The following is a 22042-nucleotide window of genomic DNA, read 5'->3' as shown; positions in this document are numbered from 1 at the left end:
AATATTTTTTAAGTTAAATAGGTTTGGTAAGTTGTGAATTTTCTTTGTTCTTTTTATATTGTATTTATGCAATTTTATGTTTCTATTTTTATATTTTCAGCTTCATCGCTTCCAATTTATATTTTTAATTGTCAACTTATTCATACAACTGATAATCAAAATATAATTTTTTTTATGTATAAAATATTTTATTTGTTGCTTGTTTGTTGTATTTATTTGCTTTAATCCTTTGCATGGCTTTGGTATTAACTATAATTATTTTTTAAAAAAGTATGTTAATTTTAAGGTGTGCTTTCTTTTCACAAAAATTTCATATATATATGACATAAAAATGGGTATTGGTTTAGCGTTTTTAAAAAGCATTTTTATTATTATTCTTGACCAAAATGTCAATATTTGAAAAAATTGATACTACCTAATGATAAAGTTGGATTAGACCGCTTTACTATAAATTAATAACGTTGCTTCTGAATTTTTTTTTTTTAAATAATTAACACTATCTTTAAATTATTTAAATATTATTTTCGGTAATTTTATAGCAAGCCGTATTTGAAAAATTCAACATATGTGAAGAAAGCGTAAACGAATTGCTTAAGTGGGTCAGCACAATTGAGCACAGAATTGCCAATATTGGTGGTCCAAAGGAAAAAATTGATGATATTCGTAGCCAAACAAATATTTTGAGAGTAAGTACATATTACTTACTTATATATATGTATGTATATATTGTTGACTAAATCATTCTTTTGATTTTGTTATGTAAAGCAAATAAAAGAGGAAATTGATGGCCAACAACGACCCGTTTCATCATGTTTAGAACAAATACGTCAAATTGTTTTAACAGGAGCTGATGTTCTTTCCACACCTGAAGTAGCAACTTTGGAAAATGCTGGTAGAGAGTTGCGTTCACGAGTTGAACGTATCTCTGATCGTGTCTCGCGTTTATTACGTCGTCTTGAATCTATTCGGGAGGAACTAAATAAAATATGTGGGGAGTTAAGTATTTTCTTCAACTGGTTACAAGAAGCCCGACATCGTCTTGAAGATAAAGAACAATCGTTAGCTGACTTAAAAAATTTATCTGCTCATATTGATTCCATACGTGAATTTGTAAGTGATGTTATAGGGCACCAAGCTGATCTTCGATTTATAACAATGTCGGCACAGCGTTTCGTCGATGGCAGCAAAGAATTCCTATCAATTCTCAATGATTTCCGTACTTCATTACCCGAACGCTTACCGCACATCGAACCTATATCGAATGCAGAAAGTCCTATCCGCCAAGAAGTTTCATTAATATCGACACAATACAAAGATTTATTACATCGTGCAAATGCCCTTCAGGACCGAATATCTGGACTTTATAGTTGTCAACGAGAATTTCAAAATGCTTTGAATAAGGCAGACGACTGGATTCAGACTATCCAACCACAGGTTACGCGCGTTTTATCAGAACCTCTTTCTGCCGATACAAAATCCGCATCCGATCAAATGAATAAAGCAAAATCGGTTCATAATGAATTGTTATCTAACGGACGTTTAATAGATAATATTGACCAAACTTTGGATGATTTAGTTAAAATATTGGGTAGTCAAATGAGTCCAAACGAATTGAAAAAATTAGAAAAACCTGCTTTGGACTTAAAAGGCAAATACCAAAAAATGCTTGACACAGTGGGTGAACATTGTAAGATTCTTGACAAAACATTAGTACAATCTCAAGGGGTTCAAGATGCGCTTGAAAACTTAATTATTTGGGTAAATAAGGCTGAAGATAAGTTTAAATTGCAATATTGCCCCGCATCTCTTATAAAAGATCGTTTACAAGAGCAAATACGTGAATATAAAGCGCTCTTTGCAGATGTTACTTCGCATCAGGCATCCATTGACAGTGTACAAGCGTCAGCACAACATCTCATGGGCTCTGCGTCTAATCCACGTATTGCCAAAAATGTTGAAACTAATTTGAAAGTAGTTTCTGAAAAGGTTGCGAAACTCACTGAGAAATTGCAAAAGAGAGGAGAATTCTTGGAAGATGTGTATAATAATTTAGTAAAATGTTTGGAAGAAATGGAACTTACTGAAAACGAATTGCAAAATTTACATGAAATGATGGATAATAGAGATGCAAATAATTTGCCAATAGACAAGCTAACATCCCTCATGGACGATTTAATACGCGCAAAAGAGAATAAAGCTCCAATATACGAAAAATGTGTTGATAACTGCAAAAATTTAATTGGACAACGTGATGTTACTGACACTAATCCCTTACGTGATCGATTGAAATCACTTGAAAATCTATGGCGGAGCATTCACGTAACATTGGATGAAAAAACCAAACTTTCCAAGCTAAAGGTCGAACAAAAAGTTCAATATGAGGAATTGAAAGAGAAAGTAATTTCATGGCTGTCGGAAATGGAAGTAGTGATAAGTAAAATGAGTCCTATCGCTTTAGATTTGAAAAAAATTCGCGTACAGCACGAGGAACTTAAACCACTTGTTTACAAATATAGAGACTACAGCGAAACTATAGACAAGATTAATGATATTGGAGCTCAATATGATGCACTTTTCAATCCAGAAAGTCCCAATCGTAAAAGAGTATCTTATAGTCCAATTAAAAGAGTAAGCCCCATGCGTACTGCACCTGGAAGTGCTAGAAGTCCAAGCCCTATTAAAATCGGTATTTTATCTCCTCTTTCTACCAACTCTAGTGGATTTGGAAGTCGTAGATCTTCTCAAGACGGTTTTCAAATTACGGAATTAACCCCAGTCCAACAGCAACTAAAAGAGATTAATAATCGTTACTGTTTGATTGGTGTTCGTTTATCTGATCGGCAAAATGAAATTGATAATTTAACTGAAGAAGTCCGAAAGCAGTACGAAAATTTAAAAAATTTGACATCGTTTTTAGACCGCATTCAGCGTCAAGTTCCGAAAGAATCTGCATCAAATAAAGATGAAGCAGAACAATGTATTCAGTTAGCCAGAAAAGTTCTCGAAGATATGTATGAAAAACAAAGCTTATTAGATACTACTAAGGCGCAGATCAAAGATATCCTACGAAGAAAACCTGAAGTTATGGGTGCAGATGAATTAAGGATAGAAAGTGAGAATATAATTGAGAAATGGAAGAGTTTAAGTGAAATCTGCAAGCGCCGGATAGAGCTTTCTGAAAAACTTCGTGACTTTTTGGATATACATAGCAATTTATCGAATTGGCTTCAAAGCAAAGAACGGATCCTCACTGTTCTTGGTCCTATTTCTACGGATTCAAGAATGGTCCAGAGTCAAGTGCAGCAAGTACAAGTGCTACGAGAAGAATTTCGAATACAACAACCTCAATTGAACCACTTTCAAGAAATTGGCCATGACGTACTAAATCGTATTACAAATTCATCAGATACACAAAATATAAAGAAAAAGTTACATGATATAATAAACAAATGGGATGATATAGTTACCCGCTTAGATGAACGTGCCAACAACTTGGGAGGAGCTGCAGATAGTAGCAAAGAGTTTGATGCAGCTATAAATAGATTACGTGAGGCACTACAAAGCATCAGCGATAATTTAGATGTATTGTCCGAAGATGGTGACAGTCAAGAAAACTTACGTAAAATAGAAAATTTGGACAGACAACTGGAGGGACAAAGATCATTGCTTGCCGATGCTGAAAGATCAGCTGTATTACTTTGCAATATTCTTGGGGACTCGGCATCTCGAGCTGATGTGAATTCCAAGGTTGCTGCTTTAGAAAAACAATATCAGACTTTACAAAGAAAGTTGGACACTAAAAAAGCAGAAACTGAAGCATCATTGCGAGACAGTCGTCATCTTTCTGAGAATTGTACCAAATTGTTAGGTTGGTTATCTGGTGAACTGTCTGACTTGTCTGAGAATTTTCAATTATCAGCGCATAAACCTACTTTGCAGCATCAAATAGACGCTCATGAACCTATTTATCGGGAAGTAATGGCACGAGAACACGAAATTAGAATGCTTACAAACAAAGGAAAGGAATTGACTGATCGTCAACAACATCGAACCATAAAACGCGATTTGGAGCGAATACAACAACTATGGGATAAACTTCGAAGAGAAGTCTCCGAAAGACATGCTCGCCTTCAAACATGTATGGAACATTGTAAAAAATATGAACAAACTTCGGAGGCATTTTTATCATGGTTACGAATGGCAGAGGATAAATTGGCTACGTTAAGACCCGGAAAACTGTATAAATCTAATATCGACAATCGCTTACGAGATATTCAGACGCTTCGCAGTGAAGTTTGGAAACATTCCAATGAATATGAGTCAACTAAGGGTTCAGGAGAAGCCTTCATTGCTTATTGCGATATTGACAAAGATCCAATAAAGTGTGAGTTACAAGATATAAAGGACCGATGGGAAAAACTTAACAATGACTTAATTAATAAAACGCAAGATATCGAAAATTGTTCTAGGCGGTTATCTGATTTCAATGATCAGCTAAAAAATCTGGACAATGCTGTAAGTCGGTGTGAAGATCGTTTAGCGGCTCATGATGCATTAGGAGGTGCTGCCAAAGACCCAAAACTTTTGGAACGTGTAAAAGCTATACGCGATGAATTAATAAAATTAGAAAAACCTTTGAATGAATTAAAGTCTGTGGCAAATGCAATATCTCTAGAATGTCAAACACATGAAGGTGATGGTAATCATTTATGTAATGATGTCGATAGTATGTTAGATCGCGTTTCCGATTTAAATGTTCGCCTTAGCGATAGATTTAATGAGTTACAATCTGCTGCCTCGACCATATCTAAGTTAAACGACCAAATTAAGAATTTTTTGTATGATTTAAACAATTTAGAACAAGAGATCGAAAACTTGGCCCCACCTGGTCGCGAAGTTAAAATTGTGAAAACCCAACTGGAAGAAATCCTTAATATACACTCTAAACTAGAAGTTATGTCTAATCTTGCGAACGATATTGAACGTGATTCTATTGCTCTTATGGATTCTGGAATTTCTACTGAAAATCAAATTCCTGCTCAAATTTCCTCAATACGTAACACACTAAATCGCTTAGATAATCATAGTCGTAAACAGGAACGTGATTTACAGAGCACATTAAAATCATTAATCCATTTTAATGATGAAAAAGAAGAAGCTATTAATAACTTGAGAAGCGTAAAATTGGAATTCAATGACTTTAAGCCGGTTAGTTCTGAACTCGATCAAATTCGTCAGCAGCAGGAAGATTTTCGTAATTTTAGAAATCTGAAAGTAGAAACCCTTTCAGAGAAAATTGTCAAAGTAAATAATGATGGTAATGATCTAGTTAGGTCTGCAGCCAATGGCGTTTCAACAGTCGTTATAGAAAGAGACTTAGAATCTTTAAATGATAATTGGAATAATCTAAAAGAATTAATGAATGAACGTGAAAGACGGTTGGATGTAGCTCTTTTACAATCAGGCAGATTTCAAGAAGCCTTATCAGGCCTTTCTAAATGGCTCTCTGACACCGAAGAAATGGTTACAAATCAAAAACCACCCAGTTCGGATTATAAAGTTGTTAAAGCCCAGTTGCAAGAACAAAAGTTTTTGAAAAAAATGTTAATGGACAGGCAAAACTCGATGTCCTCTCTTTCTATAATGGGCATGGAAGTAGCCAACGCATGCGAAACATCAGAACGAGATTCAATTGAAAGTCAATTGAATGACCTTGTAAAACGATTCGATACTCTTACAAATGGTGCTGAACAACGAGAGAAGGATTTGGAGGCCGCTATGGATGTTGCCAAAGCTTTTCATGATAAAGTCATACCTTTGGAGCTGTGGCTAGATGGGGTAGAGCGATCCGTCAAAAACATGGAGCTTGTTCCAACTGATGAGGAAAAAATTCAAAATCGTATCAAAGAACACAACGAATTGCATGATGAAGTACTATCTAAGAAAACTGATTTTACGGATTTAGCAGACATTGCTGGGCAATTAATGCAATTGGTTGGAGAAGATGAAGCTGTTCAACTAGCAGAGAAAGTTCGAAATATATCCGACCGGTTTACCAAAGTAGTTGAACTAAGTGAAAATATTGGTTCCTTGTTAGCTGATTCTCGCCAAGGATTAAGACACTTAGTAATAACATATCAAGAACTCGTCGCGTGGATGGAACGAATGGAACAGGAATTATTACGTTTTAAACCTATTGCTGTTTATCCAGAAAAATTAATGGAGCAAATGGATTATTTAGTAGAACTGAATGAAAATATTGCTAGTCAGGCACCCAATATTGAGTCTACTGTCGATTCAGGCTCCGAGTTGATGAAACACATTTCTAATGACGAAGCTTTACAATTAAAAGATAAATTAGATGCACTTCAGCGCCGATATGGAGAATTGGCGACACGGGGTGGTGAACTCCTTAAAAAGACCAAGAGTGCCCTTCCATTAGTGCAGCAATTTCATGATTCTCATAAGCGTTTGTTAGATTGGATGCAAACAGCTGAAAGTACCTTTACAGCAAGTGAATTTTGTCATGCTGATTTGCTACGTCTTGAAACCGAATTAGTTGAAATGCGACCTATTATAGACAATATTAACTTAGTTGGACCGCAATTATGTCAAATCTCCCCTGGCGAAGGTTCATCTTCAATTGAAAATATTGTTACACGTGATAATAGACGTTTTGATGCAATAGTAGAGCAAATTCAACGTAAAGCGGAAAGATTCCATCTTAGCAGTCAACGTGTTAAAGAAGTAACAGGAGATATTGATGAATTGTTGGAATGGTTCCGAGATATGGACACGAGTCTTCGCGAAGCCGATCCACCTGCAATCGAGCCAACGTTAGTGCGTTTTCAATTACAAGAACATAGGTCAATTAATGATGATATTTCAAGTCAAAAAGGTCGTTTCCGCGACATTATTGCATCATCCAAAAAAATTTTGAGAGAATCTCCACAAAGCGAATATATATCTGCACTTCGAGAAAAACTAGACGATTTAAAAGAAATCGTTGATTCCGTTGCTCAGTTATGTAGTGAACGTCTCGGGATATTAGAGCAAGCGTTGCCTTTATCTGAACATTTTGCTGAATCTCATACCGGTTTATCCAGTTGGTTAGAGGACATGGAACAACAAATTTCGAGGTTCAGCATGCCAGTATTGCGGCCAGATCAAATAACTACACAACAGGATAAAAATGAACGGCTTCTGCTTTCTATTACTGAACATAAACCCCTACTAGATAAGTTGAATAAGACAGGCGAAGCCTTAGGTGTACTTGTATCTGATGACGACAATGTTAAAATAAATGATGTTCTTGATTCTGATAATTCACGTTATGCAGCACTGCGTCTTGAGTTACGTGAACGACAGCAGATGCTGGAAAACGCGTTGCAAGAATCCAGCCAGTTTTCAGACAAATTAGAAGGTATGCTCCGAGCATTAGCTAATACAGTGGATCAAGTTAATCAACTAGATCCCCTATCAGCGCTCCCACAAAAAATAAGAGAGCAAATCGAAGACAACGCAGCGTTAGCAGATGACTTAGATAAACGTTCAGATGCATTTACGGCTGTAAAAAGAGCAGCTGACGAAGTTATTGCAAAGGCCGGTAATAAAGCAGATCCAGCTGTACGGGATATTAAGTCTAAACTAGAAAAATTGAACAGCCTTTGGAATGATGTACAAAAAGCCACAAAAAATCGCGGCAGCTCACTCGACGACATTCTAAACGTGGCAGAACCTTTCTGGAAACAGTTAAATGGTGTAATGGGCACACTGAAAGATTTGGAAGAAACTTTGTCATCACAAGAGCCTCCCGCTGCTCAGCCACAGGAAATTCAAAAGCAGCAAGTTGCTTTACAGGAAGTACGTTTTAAAATTGATAAAACGAAACCGGAAGTCGAACAAGTACGTCGTAACGGTAGTAATTTAATAAATATGTGCGGCGAACCTGATAAACCAGAAGTTAAAAAACATATTGAAGACTTAGATAATGCATGGGATAATATAACAGCTCTATATGCAAAACGTGAAGAAAACTTAATTGATGCAATGGAAAAAGCAATGGAGTTTCACGAGACTTTGCAAAATCTAGAAAAGTTTTTGAATAAAGCAGAACGTAATTTTGAGAGACTTGGACCAGTAGGCTCAGACATTGATGCAGTTAAGAAGCAAATTGAGCAATTAAAAGAATTTAAGAACGATGTTGATCCGCATATGTTGGAGGTAGAAGCATTAAATAGGTAAGTCAAATTTTATTTAAATGTTTATAGCCAACGTAATTAGCGAGAACTTTTCCATATAAATATATTAAAAGAATTCAGATATGAAAAAGGTTAATTAAAAGTATTATCTTATAATAATATAAAAATAAGTTGGGTTTTTGTCGCGTTGTTGTTGGGTTCGCTACATTTGACTAAACCGTTAAATGAAATGAAAAATGGCCTCAACCACTTTGCATGTAATCCAATAAGGATGGTTTGTAAAAAAAATTCAGAAAATGTCTTTAACCGATTTACGAGCGTAGATTCAAAAAATAAATTCATTACTTATAATAGAGAACGTTAAATTTAAACAGAGAATGTTATTTAGCTTAGCTGCAACAAACTTATAAGGAGGAGTTATAGCGTGAATATTAACAAAAACATAATTTTTTTTGGATGCGGCAGGGAAATAGCGATAGTAGTTGCTTCGTCAGAAATTCAACTCCAAAAATCTTGAACAACAATCACTACGTTCTATCCACAAAAATGTGCCCCTTGGTACGTGAGACGAATGCACGATGAGACATAAAGCACATATAGAGGCCATGAACAGAACATTAAAAGCCTTAAGAAACTCCTTTGCTCTCATGGGCAGACTTACTTTTGTTGTTTGCTGGAAATTTCCGACAAACTCTTCCTGTCATTAACAGTCTGTCATTATGGAATTCGATTGAAAATATAAAATTACGGACGAATATGAGAACTCATCTTTATGGAATCACTGATACTGATTTTCCACAGCAACTGCTTAAACTTAGGGAAGGAATTTTTCCTACTCTGAATTTAAGCAGTAATTGTAATATTCTTGTGGGTAAGTCTCTAGTCCAAATAGTCTATAGTTTAGAAATTTTAACAGATGCAGTATACCCTGGCAGTGCCACCAAGGAATGACAGTGTCAATGAAATAAACGATCTAATTATGCAAAAAAAAATCCGGAAAAAAAAATACAAATCGATAGACACCGTGACTAATATCGAAGATGCAGTTCATTATCCCCAAGAATTTTTAAATTAATTAAACCCCTCTGAACTGCCATCACATCAATTGGCTTTAAAAATTGGAATTTCTATTATACATTTAAAGAATTTCAGATCCCAAATAATCCTCCAATTCCATTAAATTTCAAGTGAAGACTTCTTTCGTTCTATTTACAAACAAGTCTCAAAGCCAAACTTTCGAATTTTTAGGGATTGACCTACGAAAAGAATGTTTTACTCAAGTCCAACATCAAATGAATGTACGTTGGCCTATCGCAGGACGGAGGTCCTGAAAATCAATTTATATTGCTTCCACAGAATAAGTTAACATCAAATATCGTTTACAGGGAAACTCTGAATTAATATATTATTTTTCAGGAGCAGAGAAAGTAAAATATATGGTAAAGGCCTTTTTACAATTTTTATATTAGTCGATATATGCGTATATGTGGGCTAAGGGAAATATTGGTCCGATTCAACCTATTTTTGACATGCAGACAAACCATTGTCAAATAAGTATTATCACTGAATTTCAATTATATTTTCACCAATATTTTCGATTAAAAATCAGTTATTGGTACTGGGGTCCAAATATTTGGTGGATATGGATTTGAACAATTTTTAGTCATAAGTTGGCATACACTAAAGGCATTATTCGAGCAAAGTTTAATCGTCGAGTCCCGAGTTATGGGATTTCATAAAACATCGGTAGGAGTTCTTATAATATTCATGCTGGGCGAATTCGATTGTTGTATCGTTACTAATTTAGGAGATATACACATTAAACATATTAGAGGACGGGGACACTACAACTTTTTTTAAATTTTTTATCCACAGATGCCCCTTGCTACTGCGATCGCCTGTGCCAAATTAGTTTTATATCTTAATTTAGTGCTTAGTTATGGCACTTTATAGGTTTCGGTTAATGGTTCCCATCTACGAACTCCATTTTTTATTTTTTTTTTTTTACTAAGGAACTTGCTTACCATGATATTCCAATGTTTACTCAAATTTCAGCGTGCACGGACAGTGAACCGGATTTCAATTTTTCCGTAACCCTGATCATTTATATATTTATAGATATAGGGCTAATCTATCTCGTTTGGTTACGTACAACGGTTAGGTGAACAAAACTGTAATAATCTGTAACAACTGGTTGCAATATAAAAAACTGGTAACAATATATTTTCATGTTCCGATTTCCTTCTTTTCACTACTTTGTAGTGACTCCACGCAAAAACAAGAAAGTATGTGTGGCAGAGTTCTACAAAATTATAACTTTTGAAATGATTGTTTAATACCCTTGTGTATGGTAAAATTTTTTTGTGGGTATTATATCACACAAATATTTTCAAGTAATTTGTCCATTTTCTAAATTAGTAATTATTAACTAATATTTAATAGAATTGCTTATATTTCTACATGAAAATCTTGTCTTGTTGCCGTGTTTATTTTCACCGATATCATTTCAATTCAATTGTCAAGCCACGATACAAGAAAATAAACAAAAAATAAGTGATAGATTGATGTATACAAATAATACTTACAAAAGAGAATTCAATAGAGAATATTGTTCACAGACATACTATATATATCCACTTATTTGTTTCTTTTTATGATATAATAGTGGATTCAGCCACGCTTTGCTGTGGTATTCATATAATAAACTATTCAATACAGTGAAAATTTTGTTTACAAATAAAGGCGAACACGTTTTTGTCGGTATAAGAATCCAATCATACAAATAAATTTCATTGTAAAGAATAATTCTTTCTCAATGTATTTCAAATAGAGTTGTTGGTTTAATAGATGGTAGTTAAAAAACATCAACAATGTTGTGTGTAGTTAAAACGGATGTCCGCTTAATAGAGCTTTTACTGTATTTTTGATTAATAAATTGTTTTTACTATAATATATTCTAAGCTAGTTCGAACTGGACACAGTAAATTAACTAACTTACTACTTAATACTACTAAAATCGATTCAGTAGTTTAGGAGCCCATCGCGGACAAACAACGTGACACGTTATTTTTATATATAAAGATAACCAAAAATTAGATATAATATATTACATTATAAAAATTAATTTAGCAACTAAGCCTATGGGGCTATATTGCTGATACTTAAAAAAAATGTCATCTGCTAATGACAATTTGCGTTACAAACAGGCAAGCCGTAGAATTAACAGATCGTACATCTATTGAACAAGCTGCATCGATTCGTAAACCATTGTCAACTGCTAATCAACGTTGGGAAATGTTACTGCGCAGTATGGTAGATCGACAAAAACATTTAGAACACGCTCTTTTACATCTTGGTCAATTTCAACATGCACTTAACGAATTATTAGTATGGATTGATAAAACGGACATTACCTTAGATCAGTTGAAACCGGTAACTTATTAATATATTACATTTTCTTCATTTTCTAAGTACCTTAATATTTCAGATACCAGGAGATCCACAGCTTTTGGAGGTTGAATTAGCCAAACTAAAAGTAATTGCTAATGACATTCAAGCTCATCAAAACTCTGTGGATACCTTAAACGATGCCGGCAGGCAGCTTATTGAAACTGAGAAGGGAACATTAGAAGCTTCCACCACACAAGAGAAATTACGAAAACTAAATTCCAAATGGAAAATGTTAATTCAAAAAGCATCTGATCGTCAACATGAGCTTGAAGAATCATTACATGAAGCACAAGAATATATTGCAGAAGTTCAAGATATCCTTGGTTGGCTTGGTGATGTGGATGCTGTAATTAGCGCTAGTAAACCTGTTGGTGGTTTGCCAGAAACTGCAACTGAGCAACTGGAACGATTTATGGAAGTTTACAATGAGTTGGAAGAAAATCGTCCCAAAGTTGAGACAATTCAAGTTCAGGGCCAGGAATATATCAAACGACAAAATAATATAAAAGTACCTTCGAGTAACTTACAACATACTCTACGTACATTAAAACAACGATGGGACGCAATAATTTCTCGGGCTTCAGACAAAAAGATCAAATTAGAAATTGCATTAAAGGAAGCTACTGAATTCCATGACACCCTTCAAGCATTTGTTGATTGGTTAGACCAAGCCGAGAATCACTTATCAAATGCACCAGCTGTTTCTCGCGTTTTACGAACAATTCAAGAACAAATGGAAGAGCATAAAATTTTACAAAAAGATGTTAGCACTCATCGTGAAGCAATGTTGTTACTTGATAAGAAAGGAACTCATTTGAAATATTTTAGCCAAAAGCAAGACGTAATTTTAATAAAAAATCTACTTGTTTCTGTTCAACATCGTTGGGAGCGTATCGTGAGCAAAACTGCTGAACGGACTCGTGCCTTAGACCATGGTTATAAAGAAGCAAGAGAATATAATGATTCTTGGAATAGCATTATGCAATATCTTAATGATACTAATGAAATGTTGGATCAAATAATTGAAGAAGCAACGAAATCAAAAGAGCCTCTTAAAATAAAAAAACTTATTAGCAGGTTGAAAGATGCTCATCGACAATTAACAACAAAACAAACAATTTACGATACTACAATGCGCTCTGGCAAAAGTCTTCTAGAAAGAGCTCCGAAAGCAGATGAAACAATCCTCGGTAAAATGTTGTCGGATCTTAAGGAGAAATGGTCAACTGTATGGTCAAAAAGTATTGAACGTCAACGAAAAATGGAGGAAGCTTTACTTTTGTCCGGTCAATTTTCCGATGCCCTTAGTGAATTACTTGAATGGTTGAAAAAGGCCAAAACCCGTTTGAATGAAAATATTTTAGTACATGGTGACTTAGAAACTGTACAAGGTTTAATAGAGCATCATAAGCATATCGAACATGATTTACAAAAACGCTCAACGCAAATGCAAGGTGTATTGAGAACCGGCAAAGAGCTAGAGAAGTCGAGTGATAATGTTCAAATAGATCAACAACTTAATGAGCTTCAACTCCTTTGGAATGAAGTGAAAGAAGCAGCAAACAAGCGCAACAATTGCTTACGAGAAGCACTGAAAGATGCTGAGAAATTAAATAAAGAAATACATTCATTGTTTGATTGGTTAGATCATGCAGAGCAAAAGTTACGCTATGCAAAGAATGCTCCAGATGATGAAAAAATAACACGCGAAATGATCGCGATGCACAATGAGTTTTTAAAAGACTTGCAAAATCGTGAGATCCAGAAGACAGAAACATTCCAGTTTGCAGAAGAAATTATTAACAAAGCTTACCCAGATTCAATCCCAATAATAAAGAATTGGTTATCAATAATCCAAACACGTTGGGATGAAGTGCTTCAATGGTCTATTAATCGAGAAACCAAATTAAATCATCATTTGCAATCACTTAAAGACTTGGACAATACAATAGAAGAACTTTTGGCCTGGCTTAATGGCTTAGAGGCTACACTATTAAGTAAATTTTTCAATTTTAAATACATTAGTCTATGTAATTTATATTGTATATTACGTTATTTCATTAATTCTAAATACTTTTAAGTCAACGTCCAAATAGTTATAATATTTTATAAATGAAATATTTGCACTTACAAAACTTATTATTTTCCTTTTATTCTTAACCTTTCACTAACACATAAACATATATATTGTATGTTGGTAGATTTGGAAAAAGAAGCTTTGCCGGACGATATTACAGAATTGGAAAAACTTATTGAAGATCATAAAGAGTTTATGGAAAATACTGCACGCCGACAAGTAGAAGTTGACCGGGCATGTAAACCTAAACAACTTTCAGGTGCACGCAGAAGCATGTCACGAGTGTCTAAAACGCCAATGTAAGTTTAGCTTTACAAAAAAATTATATATTACAAATATTTTATCTACTTTGGCCTTGACAACTGCTACTCAATTATTACTCGTCTTCCCGTCAATAGGGCCGTTTGGATCCTTGAACTTAAAAGTTGCATAACGAAATTTAAAGACTTTCCTTTTATACCAAAGACGCTGAAAAGTTCATATTGTTTTAGGGGCTACACATGTTTTGGAACAAGTTATCACTTTGTTGCTAACGCGAGTTGTACAGTAGGGTGTCCAAGGTATAAGACAAGACTTTTTTTGGCAAAATGATTTGTATGCCCTCTATTATTTTCTAAATGGCCCTACTTGTATGAAGTCAAAATATTAAGGCTATTTAGTCATGGCTGCTCGTGCCGACTTAGTGCCGAGCATAAAATATAAATCTTTGTACCAGGTATATATTTAATATTTTTGAAAGTACAAGCTTATTTAATTCATAAAACATTAATATAACCAAAACATATTACATAATAATATTATTATAATTATATTATAAAAAATATTATTCTAAAAAATTTACTCTCCATAAATAATGAGTTCATTTCTGTAAGCTACTTTCGAGAACTTAGTATCGATTTATTCATAAGTTATCGACTTAAGAAAACACAAATCTTGATATGGTAGTTTTGCAGCCAAAGAATATTAGAACCATGGCTTAACGTAGTATTTCACCATACATTATGCTTGTTCGACATTTTTAGTTGAGCGCTAAAAAGTACATAAATCACCCTCGCCATCCACCTGATTTGGTGCATGCTACTCGGAATTTGACCTTTAAATTCTCGACACCTATCTCCATTTAAAAATATCATTGATATTTCAAACCATACTTTAAGCAATTCGAGAAGATTTAATAATGAGGGTTATCGTCATCCTAACTACACTAAACTTAGTTTGATATGATTGAATAAAAATGATGGGTGTGCGCCAAGCAAAAACATTAATTTTGGAATACCCTAATGTACACCCGATACAGCGACTTTCAAAATTGATGATACCATTTTTGCAGTATTAATTCTTGTCATGTCTTTGAAGTCTCAAATGTCTAATTTATTTCAATAATTTTTGTATTTTTTAATAATTTTGTCCTACATTCTCTTTAAGACGTTCAATTATTTTTGAGTACAATATTTTTTTATAAATTTCATTACATATTTTTTCTGTTTTATTACCGTGATTTTAAATGCTTCACTAACGTTACGGAATGTAAACCTACTGACTCAATCTAAATATCCATACCTATAGTCATGAATTAGCCGAAAAATTCCCCGATGGCCATTTACGAAGACAAAGGTAAGTTTTTTTGTATTATAAGATAAGATGAAACTTCATTACTACAAGAATATACTACAGTAAAAGTTTTAAAATATGTTGTGTTGTTCTTTTTTCAGTTTCAAAGGTTCACGAGATCAAGGGCTTAATTCTCGTCGACTTAAGTATGTATATTTAAATACACATATTCTTATTTAATGTTTATATATTATATTTTGGGATTCAATAAAAATTTTTTTTTTTCACCAATGAGTTAAATATGGCATTTTCCATTAATTTTTTTGCTAATAATATTTGTCAATGTTGAATTGCAAACTTAAGATTTCATCAAAATTTTGTATTTTAAGTACGAATGCATCTAAGAAAGCTATACTTGTATTTTTAAACGATAATTCAGAGTAAAATATATTTGTTTAACTTCAGCCGCTTAACTCCAAGCCGTGATACACCCGATAGAGATCGCTTACCGCATTACGGCCCCCGGTTTTCACCAAGGTATGTGGTAATTAACACAATTTCATATTATACACATACACATTTGCACTATGGTAGGTAAGTTTCGTCCTTTAACATTTAGTATAGGTTATACTTAGCTATACTAGACGGAGTGCCAGCGCCTGATGCGAATTTCAACAGGTTCCGGGAACTCACTAACGATACTTCTGTCTTAATACCGTGGAGAGTCCAATAAGTACTCAAGAGATTCTACATTGGTTCCTTGGTCTCTTGCTCTTGGAATTTCCTGAAGTCTTCTTAATCTATCTTAATATATTGCAGTGTTTTCATGCAACGAGTAGTTTTGCCGCGTAGTTTTCAGCGTAGAAACCTATAGATGATAGTTTTAGTACTAGTTCAATTACCGCCATTGGGTAGTTCTTAGAACTCCCGTTATCCACAATCCATCGAGCCTCCCACAGCAATTTGCTGTTCAAGACCATTTATCGAAGGGAGCCTCCACGGAAGCATTTTGTATTTCCCTGAATTCACCAGCAAATCCGCTTTCCATGCTGGATTCTGGGCAGTATTGAGAGTTATGGTGATAATATTGTTAATGGTGTGTTTTCACCTTATCCTTATTCAGACGGCAATATCGCATATGCTACTATTGAGGCTTTGCGCTTTAAGTTCTTCATGTAGGACGGGTCGGATATATTGAGGCAGTAGTTGAAAAAAGTTGTTTTAGGAGTACACAGCTATTTCAAAAACTTTTAGAATTTGATTTTTATTTTTACTTCACAAAATAATAGTAAGAAATAAATTTTTATACTCTTGCAATCTGTTGCTGCAGGGTCTTATAGTGTTGTTCACATATCGGTTGTGTATCACATTAAACTAAGCGAGATAGTTATAGGGTTATATATATAAATGATCAGGATGAGCAAGGAATTGTCTGTCTGTCAGTCCGTCTGTGTAAGCTGTGACTTGAGTAAAAATTGAGATAAGGTTCTATAGAACAAAAAAAAAAAATGTCGAGTTATATTGGCGTAATCGGACGACTGTCACAAACACAAAACGTCATTAACCGAACACCTATAAAGTGCCATAACTAAGCACTATATTAAAATAGAAACCTGTAATTTGACACAAGGGATCGCAGTAGCAAGGGGCACCTGTGAGATACTAATTTTCAAAAAGTGATAAGTTTTAAAAAAGTTAATAAGTTTTATCCTAAACTACTAAAGCTATAACAACCAAATTTGTTCAGAGTAAATCGGAAGATAACACCGGTCACTCCCCATATAACGGTTCTATTAAAAACCACTAAAAGCGCAATAAATCAATAACTAATTATGCCAGAGCCCTTAAATTTTACGTCCGAGATGGTATAAGAGAGCTTTACTGAAGCCGTTGTGAAAATTGAACGATGAGGGGCTTCCCTCTTTTTTGGTGAAATCACATATCTCGGGGCTTGATCGACTAAATTTGGTATGTAGCATTTTTTCCATATTCCCATACCACAATGGACAAAATAGATCCAAACCCACACCTACTTCCCATATAACACAATGTTAAATTTCACTTGATTCTTTCACTTTCCAGTACACAAAGTAAGAATAATTAATAGAACGAAATAAAATTTTGCACTAATAATTCTTATAAAGTGTACCTGGTTACGACCAAAAATTTTCCAAATCCAATCAAAACTGTTAAAGCCCCTAGGTACCGAATATGTAGAACCCAGTATCTTTAGTTGACTTTTGACCGAAAATATCGTTCAATGTAGAACGAAGTATTGACCTTCCCTGAGCCACATATATCTAATATAAATATTTTCAAACTTCTAGGTGACTTTATGCGCTTATATCCGCCAATATTTGAAATATCTCAATGATAGTATCTTTGTACCGAAAATAAATACAATTGGGCGAAATTGACCTACCCCTATTGCCAGGTTTTTCGTACATCCACTAACTTCGTTCCATGTGCTTGATAATTGTATATAATGAAACGCAGGGAAAATTTTTTTGAGTGTGTGGCATATTAGTAGTATTTGGGATGAATAAAAATAGATAAAATCGGGCCGATACTACTCCCACTCCCAAATAAAACATATAACTTCATTTTCTAACAAATCTTATGCCGTATGTCGGTCAGTGTATGAGTTGTATAGAATAAAATTGCTTTGATTCTGATCCTGTGGTTGAGATTTTATAATTTAATGTATTTCCCTCGCACTGATTCCTCCAAGTTGCAAGAGTATCAAATGTTTGGTTGCACCCGAAATTAGCTTTCCTTACTTGTTACTTCATGATTACAAAGTAAGAGTTATTTCATAACTTTTATTTATTACTCACAAAATTATAGTTATGCATTGAGTTTTAAATAACTCGTATGCAATAAGAGCTGAAAAGTAAAATTTTTGTTTTACTTTTGCAATTTGAAAGTAATAACATGAGAGTATTATTTAGCAGTGCAAAAGAAAACGCTTACTCCTATCTCAAAAAATTCTCTTAAAAGTTAATGAAAATTATTTTAATAGTTACACATTATAAAGAAATAAAAAAAAATATAAGGAAATGTTTTCATTATTATTTTGTTACAACAATTAATTGTGTAGGAAGTTATTGCAAATAAGAAAACGATTATATTTTAAATAACATTTGAATTATTTTTATTTTAACAGCGTCAATCCGGCATCCATAGAGATAGAGTTTCGGTCACCCCGCGCCAGTTTATTATGGGATAAATGGCGTTATGTTTGGATGTTGTCATGGGAACGTCAGCGACGTCTTCATGATCATATGATGTATTTAAAGGACATGGAACGAGTGCGAAACTTCAGTTGGGATGATTGGAGGAAAAGAGTAGGCTTAAAAATGAGTATCTGAATTTCATTAATTTTAAAATTTATTAATTTTTTAGTTCCTTAAATACATGAACCATAAAAAATCACGTTTAACGGATCTGTTTCGAAAAATGGATAAGGACAACAACGGTCTCATTCCGCGTAGTGAATTCATGGATGGCATATTAAACACAAGTATTCATATTAAGCAATATTTGCTATCTATTTATAATAATTTAATTTTTATTTTCAGAATTCGATACGTCTCGCATGGAAATGAGTGCTGTAGCAGATTTATTCGATCGAAATGGTGAAGGTCTAATTGATTGGCAAGAATTTATTGCTGCACTAAGACCTGATTGGCAAGAACGTAAACCTGCCACGGATTCTGATAAAATACACGATGAAGTAAAACGCCTGGTTATGCTGTGCACTTGCAGGCAAAAGTTCCGTGTATTCCAAGTAGGAGAAGGCAAATATAGAGTACGTTATTTTTGTAAATATTTGGAAAGTACTAAATACTACAAATAAGATAATTTTATAGTTCGGCGATTCACAAAAGCTGCGATTAGTAAGAATTTTGCGGAGTACTGTTATGGTGCGTGTCGGTGGAGGCTGGGTTGCCCTGGATGAATTTTTACAAAAGAATGATCCTTGTAGAGGTAAGTCTTCTAAACCTTCCCCTATTGTATATACTTATTTATTAGATAAGTAAGAAGGGAGATAGTTGTCTGACGACGCACCTCTTACCTATTTATTTTCCCACGTTAGCCTGCTGTACATATAAAAGTTCGCTAAAACAATGAATCTCTGGATATGAAGATTGATATTTAATGGCAATTATTAGAAGCGAAACACCCAGATCCGTTTTCATATTAATTAACTTTGCAAAAAAGACATCAGATTTGATTTGTAAATGCCAATATTATCAATAAGTTATCTTATTTACAAGCGTATATCAATTTGATAAATAGAAAATCTAAATTGTGGATGGACCATCTAAGTTCTGGTACTTCTCCTTATTTCCTTAACTCAATTTTTCTAAAATAATCGTCTGGTTTCATAAGCATATGTACTTATCCGATATTGTTATAATTCTGCAAGAAAACACAAACCAATAAAAATACCATTATATACTTATGTTCCTGACTAAATTCGTAGTTGGAAGGAAAACATTGGACTTAGAAAACTCGTTCGCTAAAGGATCAGGATTATTTCGACTAGTCAGCAGTTGATTTCATTGCAAGAAAACAATAGTTAGGTTTATTGATTATGACAATATTTTATCGAGTATACTAAACTAAATTTGTTATTTTTGATCGGTGTCTACTACCATATTTATATTTAATATTTTAAAACGAATTTGGTATATATATAACTATTAAAATATGCAACACTCGTAGGGAAATTGTTTTAATTTACAATATATTAGATTTACAAGTTTTTTTTGTCTATCACTTATAAATCTTGTTATTATATGTAATATTAACACCAGCTTGGTGCGGAAACGGAAATGGTCATTTAACAAACAGAAAAATAAAAAGGTCATCAAAATAATTTTTTTAAACATTTTAGAATCACCGTGATTACTTACATTTTGCTTTTGCTAACATGTAACAATATTATGAAGAAGACTAAACGTAACGTTCTAACCATGATGTCATGTTTAGTTAGTTTTTATAGAATTAACACTTATACGTTATGATTTATTTTATTTTAATCAGCACAATTTATTCCGCTTGTAATAATAATTTCTATCATACAATTTGTCGCTTATACCTTAATACCAACTGCTGCTCAAACGACCAACAAGCATTTATATATATACATGCAACATACCTCAGTGAAAAAATAAAACCATATCATCAATAGAGTGGTTGTAATATTTACTACAGAATATTCTTAGTATTTTGTACAACGTATTTCTATTATATTTATTAACATATTTTATTTTATTTTTGTTTTTTTTTTATTTACTTTTATTTTTATTTATTTTAAATTCAAAATATAATTTATGAGCACATATTAATATCTTCATACCCTGTTGCTTCGATTTTAGACTTTTTGAACGATTTTCCTTATCTCTTTGCGTTTATAATCTCAGCAGATCTAAATTGAATTGAGATCTCAACTATTTTCTCGTCACGAGAAAAATGTATATGTTTATAACCCTAAATGTTTAAATGAATTGTAAAATTTTTGTCAATATCATGACTCAATATCCTGAAATTTAATTTTTGAGTAAGTTCGGATAGCTCTCAAATAGTTGTCAAAATAAATAATATTTCCCCTGATGTAGTCCAATATTTGACTGGCTTGATTTACAGGGAGCTAAAAACCGTGTAATGTTCTACTGATCATTCTGAACAACTTTTCCTAAGAGACTAAGAGTCTCAAATTTTGCGTATGTTATCGAATACTATCAACCTTCAAGTAATATCCACAACATGGTATATTGATGCTTTCATATGATTAAAATAATATTTATAATTGAAGTAATTGCGCGTAAGCGTTACATAAATGATATATAGTAAATAAATTTTAAGATTTTTAAAACTTCTCGATTTTAATTAACTTAAAAACTGAGTCAATGTACAGGAATTTAGTAATTTCATTATGAACGTATAAATTAATTCAAACTTACTAAACATAATTATTTTAAATTCTTATGACGGTCATTGTTTTCCATTTCTTCATGTTTCATTTTATGACTCTGTGAAAAATTTTTACAATGCTATAAAATACTTTGAACAGTGGTTCCCAAAAATTAAAGCGCAGGCTTGCTATCTGCGGTTTCAAGTACACAGGCCCGTAGCCTTCCGCAAAAGGATTTAAAATTTTTTGATATATTTATTAATACTAATTTTTATTAGTTATATTAAATTAAGCAGGCAAATTTGCATGATACCTTTACATATTTTTCCATATAGCTTTGTAAAATGTTGTACATATTTATAGTTCCAGTTACGGGTGCACACCTGTTTAATTAGTCGCTGACGACGTTACTTTGCTTTTTGTGTGTGTCTATTTCCATTTTGTCGACTTCAACTGTATTTTTTTGTGTCTGGGTGGAAATATTAGGTTCTTAAAAAAGTCTTGCGGTATTTTCGCTAGTTGGCGCTGAGAGCGCGTAGTTCTAGTTTTATTCGTCGCATCGTGTCATGCTATACCTTTTTGGAAAGCTCATTTTACGCACTAACACATGTTGATTGATTGTCGTTTCTTTGAACATGGAGCAAAATAAAGAGAAAATACTGCATATTTTACAGTACTACTACGATAAAGGCAAAAATGCATCTCAAGCCGCCAATAAAATTTGTGCAGTTTATGGGCCCGATACAGTTTCCATTTCCACCGCACAACGATGGTTTCAACGTTTTCGTTCTGGTGTAGAGGTGGTCGAAGATGCGCCCCGCTCTGGAAGGCCTGTCGTCG

At 33.6% G+C, this 22042-nt stretch overlaps 1 protein-coding gene across 15 annotated transcripts in view; it reads left to right on the top strand.

Annotated features, from left to right (window-relative positions):
• Window positions 1-22042, top strand: part of LOC108970253 (dystonin) — a 134615-nt gene that overhangs the window by 105239 nt on the left and 7334 nt on the right. For 11 of the 15 annotated variants that reach the window (XM_018935531.1, XM_018935532.1, XM_018935533.1 and 8 more), the window contains 12 exons: window positions 540-686; window positions 766-8240; window positions 11408-11633; window positions 11689-13648; window positions 13853-14027; window positions 15295-15342; window positions 15441-15485; window positions 15745-15816; window positions 18446-18626; window positions 18685-18802; window positions 18861-19090; window positions 19152-19269. In XM_018935531.1, the coding sequence (XP_018791076.1) occupies window positions 540-686; window positions 766-8240; window positions 11408-11633; window positions 11689-13648; window positions 13853-14027; window positions 15295-15342; window positions 15441-15485; window positions 15745-15816; window positions 18446-18626; window positions 18685-18802; window positions 18861-19090; window positions 19152-19269 (10795 nt within the window). Of the gene's footprint in view, window positions 1-539; window positions 687-765; window positions 8241-11407; window positions 11634-11688; window positions 13649-13852; window positions 14028-15294; window positions 15343-15440; window positions 15486-15744; window positions 15817-18445; window positions 18627-18684; window positions 18803-18860; window positions 19091-19151; window positions 19270-22042 lie in introns of those variants that run through there. The other 4 variants (XM_018935538.1, XM_018935539.1, XM_018935528.1 and 1 more) reach the window with 2 other exon arrangements.

This window comes from Bactrocera latifrons, unplaced genomic scaffold, assembly GCF_001853355.1.
Source record: "Bactrocera latifrons isolate USDA-ARS-PBARC rearing strain unplaced genomic scaffold, ASM185335v1 scaffold_293, whole genome shotgun sequence".
Taxonomy (NCBI): domain Eukaryota; kingdom Metazoa; phylum Arthropoda; class Insecta; order Diptera; family Tephritidae; genus Bactrocera; species Bactrocera latifrons.
Note: the sequence above shows the minus strand (reverse complement) of the source record. Positions and strands in the feature narration are given on the sequence as shown.